General features: G+C 44.0%; 1 protein-coding gene across 4 annotated transcripts in view; it reads left to right on the top strand.

The window, feature by feature from the left end:
* Positions 1-16,133, top strand: part of ROBO4 (roundabout guidance receptor 4) — a 128,293-nt gene that overhangs the window by 78,034 nt on the left and 34,126 nt on the right. For all 4 annotated transcript variants that reach the window (XM_044281988.1, XM_044281987.1, XM_044281985.1 and 1 more), the window contains 3 exons: positions 1,800-1,959; positions 7,436-7,627; positions 15,103-15,509. In XM_044281988.1, the coding sequence (XP_044137923.1) occupies positions 1,800-1,959; positions 7,436-7,627; positions 15,103-15,509 (759 nt within the window). The remainder of the gene's footprint in view (positions 1-1,799; positions 1,960-7,435; positions 7,628-15,102; positions 15,510-16,133) is intronic.

Below are 16,133 nucleotides of genomic sequence, written 5' to 3'. Positions count from 1 at the left end.
CTGTCGGATCTGAGTTTTCATGATCTAACTCAAATCCGATGGTATATTCTAACATAGAGGCATTCCCATGGTGATGGGGACGATTCAAGTTAAAATATACCATCGGATTGGAGAAAACTCTGATCCGATGGTATATTAATAGGGACTCCTGACTTTACATTGAAAGTCAATGTGGGACGGATCCGTCCCCATTGACTTACATTGTAAGTCAGGACGGATATGTTCGGCTCCGCACCGCCAGGCGGACACCAAATCTCTGCAAGCAGCGTTTTGGTGTCCGCCTCCAGAGCGGAATGGAGACGGAATGGAGGCGGAACGGAGCCAAACTGATGCATTCTGAACGGATCCGCATCCATTCAGAATACATTGGGGCTAGACTGGTCCGTTTGGGGCCGCTTGTGAGAGCCTTGAAACGGATCTCACAGGCGGACCCTGAAACGCCAGTGTGAAAGTAGCCTTAAGCTGCCATACAATGGATCTGAGAGAAACGGAAGTCAGTAGAAATGCCCAAGTCAGGGCTATAGGGACTCCATTTAATGGAATGTAGGCGTGACATACCCTAGGACAGTGATGGTAAACCTTTTAGAGACCGAGTGCCCAAACTGCAACTAAATACCCACTTATTTATCGCGAAGTGCCAACACGGCAATTTAACCTGCCTATCATTTAGCTATAATATCTTAATAGCCTACATTCAGTGCGCTGCCTGTGCTGTTCATAGTGCGTCCTGTGCTGATGAATGGCAGGAAAAGTCTAAAGCATATTGGTATGCCATAGACTTTTTCCAAGGCGCAGATGCCCACAGAGAGGGCTCTGAGTGCTGCCTCTGGCACCCGTGCCATAGGTTCGCCATCACTGCCCTAGGTGAAGGTGCAGTGGCGCCTCAATCTAGTATGTCTTTTAACTAGGACCTGTAACCTCTCCTGACGTCTCTTTTAGTAACCACTTGCATCCTCCTTATAACAGTAATTCTGGAGCACCTGTTCTTTATTGACTGACTTTATTACATGCCATTCCTTTATTATCCCTGCTAGAAGTTATGAATGAACTGCAGGTAGTCTGCAAAGAAGGTCCAAATGGGTGTAATTAATTCATAAAGAATGGCACAAGATACAGTAATGGAATAGATGCTCCAGGATTATTATTATTTTTATTACATGGGGAATGCAAGTAGTTTCTAAAATGGGGCATGTTGGGAGAGGTTAGAGGTCCTTTTTAAAGTGAAATATCACTTGTCCCTAACAGTTAGTATATGGCAAGATGACCCAAATATACCAGAGACAAACTGGAGAAAAAACAGGAGATCGGCACTGCTGATGGAGTGAATGATAATTTATTGATTAAATAATAACAACATGGCCTGATGAAGATCTGATGCCCACATTGAAACACATCGCCATTTTATTGTTTTCTCAGAACTGCGGACATCTTTCATGTTCTGTTTTTTCTCAAATTTAATTTCTAATATACCAGAGGGACCTGTCTCTACAATCTCCTTAGAAGCCCACACATGACATAGTTGTTCTGAATTTCTGTTCCGCTATATGGCAGCTGATGGAGGGATATATCAATCTGAAGCCTTCTAAGACATAACTGGTTCTTCAGGGCATCCCGCCCCTGTAAATGAGATTTTCTACCAGTTTTGTATCTTTTTGCTGCATCCATAGAACTAGTAAATGATGGAGGCCATTACTACTGTAGAGATAGTGTATTTGTGTCTTGTCCTGCTGATTCTACCCTGGAACATGCAGACTCAGCAATAATAACTCAATGTAACTTCTGTGACTTTTTCTGCTCAGGAGAATATGCAAAAGTGATGAAGACATTCAGCTCCCCGAAGATTCTCCATTACACCACATCCCTGAAGGTGATGGACCTCCTGCCATACAGCAACCCCCTCCCACCACCACCTGTTCCGCCACCAGAGGAAGAACCCAGCAGGGGCAGACTTGACAAACCGTAAGACACCATCTTCTCTAAGCGATGAAGTCCTGTAGTCCCTGTTGCCATGAGGTGGAAACATCACAGATTGTTAGGAACATAGGCCCACATTTACTAATGTCAGTGCACCTAGACACTGGGTCCAAACTATGTGCAATTTTGCAAATTTTTGATGCCTCCAGTTCTTGAGAAAGCTTCTGCACCTAGCTTCACACTTAGGTGTGGCTTACCAGAAAAGGGCATAACTTCACACAAAAGGGGCATGGCCTAATATGCATAATTTAGGGCGGGTTCGCATTTGCGTTATAAATTCAGTTTTTACAGAGTTTTACAGAGTTATATTAGAATATAACAGAATTTTAGTACTTTAAGAGGCATTCTGGCTCTGTCCTAATACATGTCTATGGGCACATATAACGGTTCCATTTTTTTTCCATTATTCATGACAGAAAAAAAAAGTTTTGTCTCTTAAAAGTTTCCGTTTTGCTTTCCGTCCTAAAATTCTGTTAAAACCGAACCCTATAACGGAATTTATAATGCAAATGCGAACCCACCCTTAGCACCAAAATTTCACCCAATTCTGGCATAAATCAACCAGTAGTTGGTATGGAGCCAGAGAAAAGTGTGTATCCCTGCATCTAGGGTTGCCCCCTTTCCCAAGAAAAAATACCAGCCAAACGAAGCCACATCCCAAAAGGAGGTGTGTTGTGGGGGGAATGGCTTAACGTGGGTTTTATTTGACACCAATAGTTGATCATATTAAGTTTTGCTACCCCTTTTTTGAAAATACAACTACTTTTTTCCCCCTATTTTTAAAGGGAATCCATCTCCCTGATTTTGGACTTTTATCTACTGTACAGTAATACATGAGTCCGGATTACTTTTTTATTTTTTCCTACTGACCCTCGTTCCACCACTGTCTGCTCTCAAAGCTGCGCAGAAATACACAGTCCAGACTGCTGTAACATAATGGAGAGGACTCCTGTGAGTATGAAGAGCAGTCCTGACAATGTATTTCGATGCAGCTCTCACAGCGAGGGAACGGGGGGCGGTAGGAAAATAAAAAATAGTGGTCTTCTCATGTATTACTGCAGATACTGGTCCAAAATTGGGGTGACTGATTCCCTTTTAAAGGGGTTGAGCAGTGGTGTAATATTGATGACTATCCTCAGGATAGTCTTTGTCGCTCCCCGTCTTTTGTGCTGTGTATAGGGTTCGCACCCCAATCACTAGTGAATAGAAATCACAGCAAAAGTTTTCTTGATAAATTTAGATTTCTTTTATTTTCCAGAAACATAAGTCATGCAGCAGTGCGTGAACGTTTTCGGCTCGCAGGCCTTCATCATCGGTTTTCTAAACTTCCTAACACACCACTTCTCTACAGGCACCATACAGTGCAACTTTCCCTTGTTGTACTACTACACCGGGTTTTCTAAACTTCCTAACTGCGGCACAGTGTCTGATAAAGGCCTGCGAGCCGAAAATGTTCACGCACTGCCGCATGACTTCTGTTTCTGAAAAATAAAAGAAATCTAAATTTTTCAAGAAAACTTTTACTGTGATTTATATTCACTATCCTCAGGATAGGTCATCACTCCCTGCGCCCCTTCATAGACAAATACATGCATAGGCATATATATGCGTGTATAAATACAGTAAGTGTGTGTCTGTATATATATATAGTTGGGGTTAGCTCTTCTCCGGGGGTCATTCACACAAGTATCTTCGCCAGACACCAAGTTTCAGGTCCAAACATCGCTTTATTTGGCACCTCAGCAAAACAAACATAAATGATACAAAATAAACACCTGCCCGGCTGGGCTCTAACTAAACATAACAACCTGACTCACCTAAAGCACCGTTCACACACGGTCACAACATGCGGCTTTCCCAGCCCAATGTCCATCAGCCTCTTGGGTGTAAGGAGCACCGTTCACACACGGTCTAAAGTCCAGTGCCTTTATGGGGGAATGTGGCCCAGTAGTCCTTCCGACTCCGGCCTTGTGACCACTTGCGCCCAAGCGTCACGGCTTCCCCCAACAATCTGGCTAGCACCTAGCCCCGTGGCCCCTCAGCCAGCCCAGCTGAGACCACTCTTCCAGAGCCTCCAGCAGGACTGTGTTTCACGAAACCTCTGTCTCCTTCCCCAGACTGAGAGCCCCACGCAAGTCCAGCAACAGGATTAAATACCATCCCTAGACATGGGCATATTTTTAAATCCCGGCGTGGAGCATGGGGAACAGGCACCCACCCAACACATTGCCTGTTCCCAGTAAAAGCCCGCCCTAGACTAGCTGGAGCCAACTAAGCTAAGTAGCTTGGTGTACACCAACTAACTTGGTGGCCACCTATATCCTTACTCCACCAAGGCTGGGCCCCTTGGTGACACGCCCCCAGGTGCAAACAACACCCCTTTTTCATGCCTCCCATCACTTTACTTTACTGCACCCATCACTATTCACATTGCCACAATATATATATATATATATATATATATATATACACACACACACACACAGACGTTGCACTACATTTTTTCTGGAAGAGTAAAAATACTCCTCTTACCATTGTTGAGGAGTATTTTTAGCCGAGGCGGAGTGCGAAAGTTGCAGTAATTCAAATACATAATACATAGGCCTACATAATGTTAAAGAAGTTGTCTCACTTCAGCAAGTGGTATTTATAATGTAGAGAAAGTTAATACAAGCCACATTCCAATGTATTGTTATAGGAAAAAGCACTGACCTTTCTGGTGGCCGGGACCGTGAGAGTGTGCATAGACTGGCGCCTTTTCCTATAGTGTGAAAGCACGGCCACTGCTGCTTCATTGTAGGGTGGTTGTAACCATGGAAATGAGCAGTGTATAATGTGATGGAAAAATGACTCCAGCCAGAAAAGGAGGCAGTATGGACAATCTCAATACATTAGTAAGTGGCTTGTATTAACTTTCTCTACATGATAAATGCCATTTGTACAGTGTTCATTTTAGGACATAGTCAGATATCATAGTCAAGTATCAGAATAATGCCAGTCTGACACCTGACTCTGACCCTAAAACCTGACTTTGATATTTGACTCTGACTTATGCTTTTCATAGGTCAGGGTCAAAGTGAGAATGAGTTATAGATATAGGTCAGGTGTCAGTGTCAGGTATCAGAGTCAGGTGTCAGATGTCAGAGTCAGGTGTTAGGGGTACTTGACTATGATATCTGACCATGTCCTAAAATGAACACTGTACATTTGCTAAAATGAGACAACCCCTTTAAGGGCTTGTTCACATCTGCGTTGGAGGCTCTGCATGGAGCCTCTGTTGCAGAATCTGTCAAAAAGACCGAACAAAAAAGACGTGTATGCAGGACTGGTAAAAAGACAGGATCCTGGCGAGAAACTGAATGGACTCCATCATAGTCAATCGCATCTGTTCAGCTCTGTTCTGGTCATTTATGTGCCTGATCTGGAACTTCCGTTATTTTCGTTGTTCTGCTCATCTAACAGGTGGTGTGAACAAGTCCTAAGAGGTGGGTATTCATGCCGGGGATCTATTACTAGTCTAAATAACATCTCTCCCCTCCATACAGCACCCTTCAACACACAATCCCATGTAAATAACCTCTCCCTTCCCATCAGCTTCTCCAAACTTACAGTCCCATGTAGATAACCACCTCCTCCCATCAGCTTCTCCAATTTACGGTCCCATGTAAATAACATCACTCTCCGCCTTCCAGCATAGGGTTATGAATCTTTTTCAGGAGGCATGCTGGGGGCATTACATAAAATAAAATTATTCCTGTAAAATCCCTTTATGAGTTCAGCCACCAGGGGGCAGCACCCAGTCATGTTATCACCCAAATTGAGATGGTAACCAAGAGACTGTTCAGGTCCAGTGCCTTACTCCCTTCTTTAGCCAATCTGTCTATCTATCTATCTCATATATAATTATCTGTCTACCTATCTATCCACCCAATATCTATCTATCTAGACTGGATACAATTGCAGCAAATCTTCAGCTGTAAGTCTGTACAGGTTTACATCCAATGAGTGTAAACAGGGATATTTCCAGTCACCGACATCAAGAAAGTTTGAAAACAGTGTTTAAATACAAAGTATAAAAGAACATTGCAGAACTTTTCATTACGCTTCCTTTCCTGGAAGAGCCCATGCAATTATCACAGTGATGATGGTGGTGATTGTTCTCCTGGAACATACAACACTGATGTTTTTCTTCCCATCAAGGTTAATTGAAGAACAATCTGTATATATCTTACATTGTATACAATATAGAATTCACATTTACAGGGGCAAGATTTCTAGAAAGTGCCTCCATCTCCATTGTTTTATCTTCTATTGTTCTCCTATTTGTGCCCATGACAGACAATCGTTCTGAACATACTTGTATTGCTTTATGGTTACATTTCACAATACTGTTTTATTGCAGAGTTCTAAATCTGGTACAATTATTCTTCTATAGACAAATAGGAAATGGAATGTATTCTCCATGTATAGCATATAACATGTGAAGGGCAATGCAATGGCCAGATGTTAATATAGGAGTTCCTGTAATGCAATTGGCAGTTAGATTTTTCTACATCAGATATGTGTCTAAAGCCTGGTAAAGATAACACCATAAACTGAGATATTCCTATTCTGAAGCCTGAAATAGTGAGCGCAGCTCTGGAATCTAATACCGGCATAAGTCAGCTGCAGTTGTTCCCAAGGTTGTGGACGTTGTGAATAGGAGTCACCCTTCCCAGGTATGAGCTGTAACCCCGGGACTTATAGTAGGGCTGAACTGGACAGACAGTCACAAGAATATTATCATGAAGCATGTCTTAACGCTGACAGACAACAAGTACACGGAAGTAACTTCACAGATAGATGATAGGAACTGAATGATGATGGCAAATAGGTGAAGGAGAGGGTAATCCAGCCATGGAGCAGATGGAAGATGGTGATCACACAGACAGACCATAAACAGAATCCACAGGGGGACCACAAACCTCAATACTGGCAACAATGAAAGGCATCAGAACTACAGATCCTAAGCTACACTGAGACAACACAGATAGACAAGAACATGATACTAGAAATGCAAAGAATCTGGAAGCAAATGCAGAGAATACGCTACATTTAAGGTGTAATATATGCCGCTGCCACGGCAGACCCGGCCGCCGCCTGTGCCATTCCACCTACTCCCTGCCCACTTTTTGTAAAAGTGGCGATGGTTGTAGAGAAGGGAAGAAAGTTGCAAATTTTAGCACAAAACAGTGCGTGCACCATAATAAAGGATTTAACCCAGGAACAGGATAAGTAAAGTATGTACACAGTGACTTCACCAGCAGAATAGTGAGTGCAGCTCTGGAGCAAAATACAGGATGTAACTCAGGATCAGTGTAGGATAAGTAATGTATCTACACAGTGACTCCACCAGCAGAATAGTGAGTACAGCTCTGGAGTATAATACAGAATATAACTCAGAACAAGTTTGTTCTTTTAGGGTCACAAAAATGATGACTGATCGACAGCAGGACAATGTTCACAAACCAACCGATTTCAGTAGGAAGAAGCCTCCGCCGGACTCGCTGCATTTCAGACAAGCGTCATCATTGTCTGTCCATGATGATACCGTGCTTACTCCAGATGACATAGCCCATTACCTGGAGTTTAATGGACAAGGAGGCCACACCAGGTAAGTTGACACTCTCATCCATCATCTCGCAAAGTCTGGAAACTCACTCAATTCCTTCTTTGCCATGTCCTAAAGGACGTGACAAAGGAGCTGTTAAATAACGACTACTCTCAGCATGTCCTCTCAGCCATTGGTCATAGTTTGCTTGTCCCTGAGGTATGATTCACGTGGGTTTTTTGTCCCCGGAAGTTGGCAACACTTTGCAGCACCATAAAAGAAACCTCTTACATCACAGAGTAGGAGAAACATCTCACCTTAGGTGCCAGAGATAATTCTTTGTGCTGCACATTATGGCCGAAGCCTTGCATGTCTTTGCAGAGATGATTACTCTTGGCAGTTAGCCGTTGCTGCGCTGGCTCTGCACTTTTATGTCCGTCCTCCACTTTAGGTGACTTTCTATAGTCAATCAATGACTGAACTAATGTCTTACTAGTGTAAGATTTACTGGAAATGTATTGATCACAGAACTAATTTCTGCGTTGCAGACTGGGCACATTGTGGAATCACTCATCCCAGCATTTTTTGCCAAGTTATAGCGTAATCCTTCCGTTTATGCAATCTGCCCAGGCACACCGATGAGTCCTATGTTCTGTAAAACATGTGCACAGGATTGGGAAATATCAGTAATATGATCGGCATTACAGCTTGTGTTTACACTGCAGTGCATTGGACTTGGTCTCTAGCCCATCTATTGGTAGATTCCAAAGCCACTTATATTGGTGGGCTCCTGATCACCCTGTATTGGAACGGTCGAGACCCCGTCCACTGTTGTTAGATTGTGAATCCCCTCTATTAGGAGATTTAGAATCCTCTTTCTAAATAGCATCTGGCCATCCTAAATTGGTAAGTTTAGAGACCCCCTACCCCCATGTATTGTCCACAGCAGAGGCCTCTCGCTATCATTAAAATCAGTCCGTTTACAAAGGGCGGTGAGCACCTGGACGTCCTCATATGCTGGAGTCCTGTTGATGGCAGCGCCACCTGGTGGCCAACATTGCCACATAGTTTAACAACATTGAGGTAAATTTGTCAATCATAGCAGAACCTGTTGGTCGCTGTAATCCTCTGTGTAAGGCTTTTTTTTAAAGGTTATTGTGCAGTCACTGATTTGTTCTCACAAAAATCTGATGGAAGGAAAAGCATAATGCGTCCCGCTAATTCTGAGGCATCTGGTCATAATATACAAACCGGATTCCAAAAAAGTTGGGACACTAAACAAATCGTGAATAAAAACTGAATGCAATGATGTGGAGATGGCAAATGTCAATATTTTATTTGTAATAGAACGTAGATGACAGATCAAACGTTTAATCCGAGTAAATGTATCATTTTAAAGGAAAAATACGTTGATTCAAATTTTCACGGTGTCAACAAATCCCAAAAAAGTTGGGACAAGTAGCAATAAGAGGCTGGAAAAAGTAAATTTGAGCATAACGAAGAGCTGGAAGACCAATTAACACTAATTAGGTCAATTGGCAACATGATTGGGTATAAAAAGAGCTTCTCAGAGTGGCAGTGTCTCTCAGAAGCCAAGATGGGTAGAGGATCACCAATTCCCACAATGGTGCGCAGAAAGATAGTGGAGCAATATCAGAAAGGTGTTACCCAGCGAAAAATTGCAAAGACTTTGCATCTATCATCATCAACTGTGCATAACATCATCCGAAGATTCAGAGAATCTGGAACTATCTCTGTGCGTAAGGGTCAAGGCCGTAAAACCATACTGGATGCCCGTGATCTCCGGGCCCTTAAACAACACTGCACCACAAACAGGAATGCTACTGTAAAGGAAATCACAGAATGGGCTCAGGAATACTTCCAGAAACCATTGTCAGTGAACACAATCCACCGTGCCATCTGCCGTTGCCAGCTGAAACTCTACAGTGCAAAGAAGAAGCCATTTCTAAGCAAGATCCACAAGCTCAGGCGTTTTCACTGGGCCAGGGATCATTTAAAATGTAGTGTGGCAAAATGGAAGACTGTTCTGTGGTCAGACGAGTCACAATTCAAAGTTCTTTTTGGAAATCTGGGAAGCCATGTCATCCGGACCAAAGAGGACAAGGACAACCCAAGTTGTTATCAACGCTCAGTTCAGAAGCCTGCATCTCTGATGGTATGGGTTTGCATGAGTGCGTGTGACATGGGCAGCTTGCATGTCTGGAAAGGCACCATCAATGCAGAAAAATATATTCAGGTTCTAGAGCAACATCTGCTCCCATCCAGACGTCATCTCTTTCAGGGAAGACCCTGCATTTTTCAACAAGATAATGCCAGACCACATTCTGCATCAATCACAACATCATGGCTGCGTAGGAGAAGGATCCGGGTACTGAAATGGCCAGTCTGCAGTCCAGATCTTTCACCTATAGAGAACATTTGGCGCATCATAAAGAGGAAGGTGCAACAAAGAAGGCCCAAGACGATTGAACAGTTAGAGGCCTGTATTAGACAAGAATGGGAGAGCATTCCTATTTCTAAACTTGAGAAACTGGTCTCCTCGGTCCCCAGACGTCTGTTGAGTGTTGTAAGAAGAAGGGGAGATGCCACACAGTGGGGAAAATGGCCTTGTCCCAACTTTTTGGGGATTTGTTGACACCATGAAATTCTGATTCAACATATTTTTCCCTTAAAATGGTACATTTTCTCAGTTTAAACTTTTGTTCCGTGATTTATGTTCTATTCTGAATAAAATATTAGAAGTTGGTATCTCCACATCATTGCATTCAGTTTTTATTCACGATTTGTATAGTGTCCCAACTTTTTTGGAATCCGGTTTGTATATTACAGGCAATAAGTGAGGAATATCGATAGGTGTGGATACAATATATTACTAAAAAGGAGACATGCAGCATCCATGTACTACCACAGTATACTTATTAGACTTAAGGTAGTGTTTATCCAAGCTTTGTACATGAATAAGATACCAGAACTACAGTGAAGACTGACATAGAGAGCAGGGATTAATATACTGTAGTAGTGGTGGACTGGTAAATCAGTGTGGTTACTCACAATGTAAGGATCAGTATCATCTACATTCTAATGGAAGGAGTCCAGGTACAATCAGTTATTACCACAACCTCACCGCAGGTGACAACTCTCAGATTTACAGTAGAGCAATGTCAACCCACAGAGGGTTAATGTATTCAATTTCCCGATCACGTCTCTGAATTATCAGACGTCCTGTCAGCCACCGCCGCATATATATCTGTCTATCCGTGAAAGAGGGAGAGATTAATTAGATGGAGAGATATTGATTGATGCCTGAGAGTGCGGCCAGTTTTATCACATAGAATCACCATGCCAGTGTCATCGCTACAGATTAACTGTTCCTGGGCCGTGCTTCATTGGGGAAAGGAGGTACATGGATTAAAACGGCATTTTTACGTTTCTATTTGCCTCCAGTCGATGATGATAATGCTGTAGGTGCCACAGTACGATGATTGCCTCCCTGTAGTGTGCTGGAGAAGGGCCGGCACCTGTCACGGGAACAGACTTTTATTAAATGACAGGTGTCTCCCCTGCAGCATATATACAGTATATATGACACTCATTGATAAAAAAATACCGCACCAAGAAGAAGTAGTTGGAATTGGATGAAGCTTGCTATGTGTGACTGTAATGATGATATGTGAGTGATTGCAATATTAGAGTGAAAGGATTAGTTGGGGGCAACTGTACAATATAAAGGAGGCTGTACTGCCCTGTTGGCGCCTCTAGCTTGAATACAAGATGAGATACGGTTGGACATGGAGGCATACAGGTTTTGTACGGTTTTCTGAGGCACATTTGCTCACAGATGTTGCAGATTGGCTTGTAGATCCTGCACACTTGGAGATTGCTGAAGTTGGGGAGTCCCAGCTGGTCCCATAAGTGCTGGATTGGCCATAAATTGGGCTACCAGGAAGGCCAAGGAAGTGTTGCAATCTAGTGGAGACATTCTTGGTAAAACCCTTATATGTGTGGGTGAGTATTATCCTGCTGAAAAATGCCAGGTGGAAGCCCTGAGAGGTAACATGTGGCTGTAGAAGGTCCTGCACATATATATCGCTGAGCTGTTAGTGCCCCTCATATCAGTACTAGGGGTGATTGACTAAGCAGAGGCACTTGCTACAATGCCTCCAAACTCTAACCCTACTATTGTTTAATCCCAAACGGTACCTGATTTGTTGCGAAAGACTATACGGTTCCAGTCCGTAGCAGTCCAGGTTTCTCGTTCATGACACAACTGCAAACTAAGATGACAGTGGCTGGCTGTCAATGGCAGGCCACATAAGGTGCTGTGACACCAATTTCCTTCCGTTAAGTGCCTGGAAATGGTTCGGGCAAAGACAGGGGTGTATAATAAAGGTGCCACCTGTGTCTGGATTGTGGACAATGAAACTGCGTGAGTTGCTTGTGTTTGTTGGTGGAGTAAATAGTCCTCTCTACTAGTGGTCTATCTGGGCTCTCTGGAGACTGTTTGCCATGTGTGTGTGTCCAGCACCTCCTAACAGCTAGGTCAAAATGGCCTAGCTGATGAACAATTTGTCAAAACAACCATCCTGCTTCTCTCAGTACAATTATGTGCCCCTTCTCAAAGTCTGTCAACCGGGCAAAATGCCTTTGAGCAGTTAAAGATTTCTCTCCAAGAGGTACATTACCCAAAGTAGCCTCTGAGAGCCTTTTTATAGGGGAGCAGAGGAAGCACTTTTATGCCGTTTGTGGCAAAACAAAGGGGGTCATTCATTAACTTGAAATATGCCTATATTGAGTGTACTCCAGTTGCAGATTGCGCAATCTGCGACTTTTCACCGCTCATGCCAGGTCTAAAAAAGTGGGTGTGACGTGGAAGGGGGCGGAAGTCCAGTCTCAGTCATCACTGGTTTAGGTGTAGAAAATGGTGCAAATGTAAGACAGCTAGGAAGCTGACTTACATTTAGAAGTGGCGCTGGATGCGCCGAAATTATGTAGAGGCCAGCTCCTCTACATAACTTTGGAGATCCACCGCCGGTGCAGGGGCTTTATTAAGACCGGCGTCTAAAATGCTGGTCTTAATAAATGACCCGCAAAGTGTCTAATCAGACCACACTTGTAATCATTTACATATCTGTCTGAGACAAAACTGCATGCCAAGTTTTGCAGCAATCCGACATTTGTATCTGGATGCGGTATTTTTTTGTTGTCAGTAAGTGTATTTAATAGAGGTGTAGTATATAGACGGAGGAGGAGCTGAAAACGTTAGTGATCACAGTAAATATACGTGATACCTTGACCAGGCAGCACTACGTTGAGAATAGCACATGTGCTGGAAAATAGGAATTCCAGGGAGTTTTGTGGGTGCCTCAATGAATGAATACATTCTGAAACCCCCAGTAGTGGCAGCATTTTGAAGCCCTATTGGACACCAAGAGAGCTTTTCCTGGAGGTTAATGTTGATTAGACACCACTTTCCCAGCCAGCTGGGTGATATACAGCAGTGGCAGTGGCGTTGCAAGGGGGGTGCGGGGGTGCGGGCCGCACCGGGTGACACCAGTCTGATGGGGTGTCACCCGCCCCCTCCTGCCGCCGGACTGACTTACTATGTGTATTCTGACTGAGCTGATCGAGTGAAACAGCTCAGTCAGATAGCCGGCAGCAGCAGGCAGTGTAATAGGAGCCGAGAGTGGAAGCTAGCCCCGCCCCACCCCGCCCTCCAACCAATCAGAGGCAGCCAGCAGTCCAGCACTGACTCACAGCACAGGGTGAGTCGCAGGGACTCAGAGAATCGTCTCAGTTTATTAGTTAAAAGAATCGTGTCACTGAGTCCCTGCCAGGCTCCTGCGGCTCCCTGTCCCCTGACAAGGGGGGGGGGGGGGGGGGGTGTATTGCATGTAGCAGAGCTGTGTGTGTATAGGGGGGTATAGATTGCATGTAGCAGAGCTGTGTGTGTAACTGTGTGTGTGTATAGGGTGCTTGTAGCAGAGTAGGAAGCCTGGCAGGGACTCGGTGACAGGATTCTTTTAACTAATAAACTCTTAGACAATTATCTAAATCCCTGCAATAACTATACAGTGTAATTACATCAGTCTGCTCCACTGCATTCACTGCAGCAGAGCTGTGTTTGCCAGGAGTGAGTCCCTCCAGACCTTCGGTTCACTTGAGAGCCGACTCAGCAAGTGAACCGAAGATTCGATGAGCTGCGCATGCGCATTGATCTTCAGTTCACTTGCTTCTGCCGGCTCAGGAAGTGAACCGAAAATCCGATTCATGAAAACGATCCGAACTTCCCATCTCTAAATTGTGTAAGCCTACGTGCCAGCCTACGTGTGTGCCGTAGGGTGCGTGCGGTGCTCAGGCCCAAGGAGGCGTGACTGAGTCCGTCAGTGGGGCCGCGGCGGATGGCAAGTGCCGCATCGGAGGGCTGTTGGAGCTGCCAGCCTGCCTACCTCCTGACTTTGGCAATAGCAATATTTTTACTGCACAGTACGTGTCCCCTATATTTATATATAATAAACAAAGAGTCCCACAGTACATAATGTGGGCAAAATATACCTAATTACATAACATTCCCAATAAATAAACTTATTTTTATGTGAAAAAGGCTATTTACATTTTTATTAGTGATACTCTTTGGTGCCAGGGGGTGTACCCTGGCATTTTTATTATGGTACACCACCTGGCACCAAAGTGTATCACTTTAAAAAAAAAAAAAAAAATAGCCATTTTTCACATAAAAATAAGTTTATGTATTGGGAATGGTATGTAATTAGGTATATTTTGCCCACATTATGTACCACATTATATAACTAAATTATTATTAACTTAGGCTACTTTCACACTTGCGTTCAGAGCGGATCCGTCTAAATTATATTGTTAAAATATTTCTAAGTGTGAAAATGGCCTCAGACGGATCCGTCCAGACTTTCAATGTAAAGTCAATGGGGGACGGATCCGTTTGAAGATTGAGCCATATTGTGTCATCTTCAAACGGATCCGTCCCCATTGACTTACATTGTAAGTCTGGACGGATCCGCTTGCCTCCGCACGGCCAGGCGGACACCCGAACGCTGCAAGCAGCGTTCAGGTGTCCGCCTGCTGAGCGGAGCCTGAACGCTGCCAGACTGATGCATTCTGAGCGGATCCGCGTCCACTCAGAATGCATTAGTGCTGGACGGATGCGTTCGGGTCCGCTTGTGAGAGCCTTCAAACGGAGCTCACAAGCGGACACCCGAACGCTAGTGTGAAAGTAGCCTAAATTATTGTACCACATTATATAACTAAATCATTATATAACTAAATTATTGGTTATATGACTAAAAAATTATTGCTTCCGGGGGTGACACCATTTTCTACCGCACTGGGTGACACCAGCCCTAGCAACGCCACTGAGCAGTGGACACAGAAGTTGTATCTGCTATACTAGATACTGCCTCTTGATGCTCTTACACTTGTAGACTTATTGTTGCTTATTGTTTGTGGTTCTGTTAACATTTCTTGTGGCATTTTTGTACCTATAGACATAACTCTGAGAGTGATTCCACCCTCCCACATCCATTCTCCAGTTCATCCAATACATATGGCTACATCTGCAGCCCGTCAGAACTGGCAGAAGTGGACGGAGCCGATGAAGACGACGATCTGGACCTGGGAGAGCTCAGCTCACTGAAGTCCTATAGAAAGTATTGCGAGACGCCGACCTCCAGCATCAGTGAATACGAGAGCTCCATGGCCGGGTCCCTGGTCAATGGTTGGGGGTCTGTATCGGAGGATAATTACACCAGTGCCCGCTGCAGCATAGTTAGCTCTTCAGATGGCTCGTTCCTTATGGATGCCAGTTTTGCCAAAGCTCTAGCTGTGGCAGTGGATAGTTTTTGTCTTGGCATAACCCAATCTGAGTCTGTAGGAGTGGACCGGATCTCTTCTGGTGAGTTCTCAGAGTTTTACTGCTTTTTTCAACAAGTTAGACTTTACTAGACGCTGAACCTTCATGTCTATTGTAGATTGCGTGTATAGCAATTCCATAATATGGTTTTATGAAGAGCAATCCAAGAGCAATGCAGGCAGGAATTGTGACATAAGCTGTGTGTCCTAATGGCAGCCCTTCCTATATATGCCCTGGCCTTGTTAAAGGAGTTATCCCATGATTAATAAAAAAAATGAAAATCAGACATCATGATTATACAGACATCCTAATACATGATAATCTTTCTCTAAAGCTAGAACCAGCCCTGTCCCTCTCATGGATCCAGAAATCTCCCCATTCATTGCTCTAATTGCTCTGCTAGATTTATTTTGAGGTGGTGCAGTGAGCCCCTGAGGAGCCAGTGCAGAGGATGGGAGTGGTAGTGGCCCTAATGAGATGTTGTGTCACAGTGTACTCCTTCAGGCCGTCGCTCCATGGGGTTCAGAGCAGTTGAGGAATCAGACATAATAGATCATCAAACGTCTTTCTTCACTGATTGCAAAGGATAGCTTGCGGTACATCCAGCAACTAGTAGGTACAAGGTGCACTTTCTATCACCAGATGATGAGGTGCCACATTAATCAA

The sequence above is a fragment of the Bufo gargarizans genome, chromosome 2 (genome assembly GCF_014858855.1).
Source record: "Bufo gargarizans isolate SCDJY-AF-19 chromosome 2, ASM1485885v1, whole genome shotgun sequence".
NCBI classification, from domain to species: Eukaryota; Metazoa; Chordata; class Amphibia; order Anura; family Bufonidae; genus Bufo; species Bufo gargarizans.
Note: the sequence above shows the minus strand (reverse complement) of the source record. Positions and strands in the feature narration are given on the sequence as shown.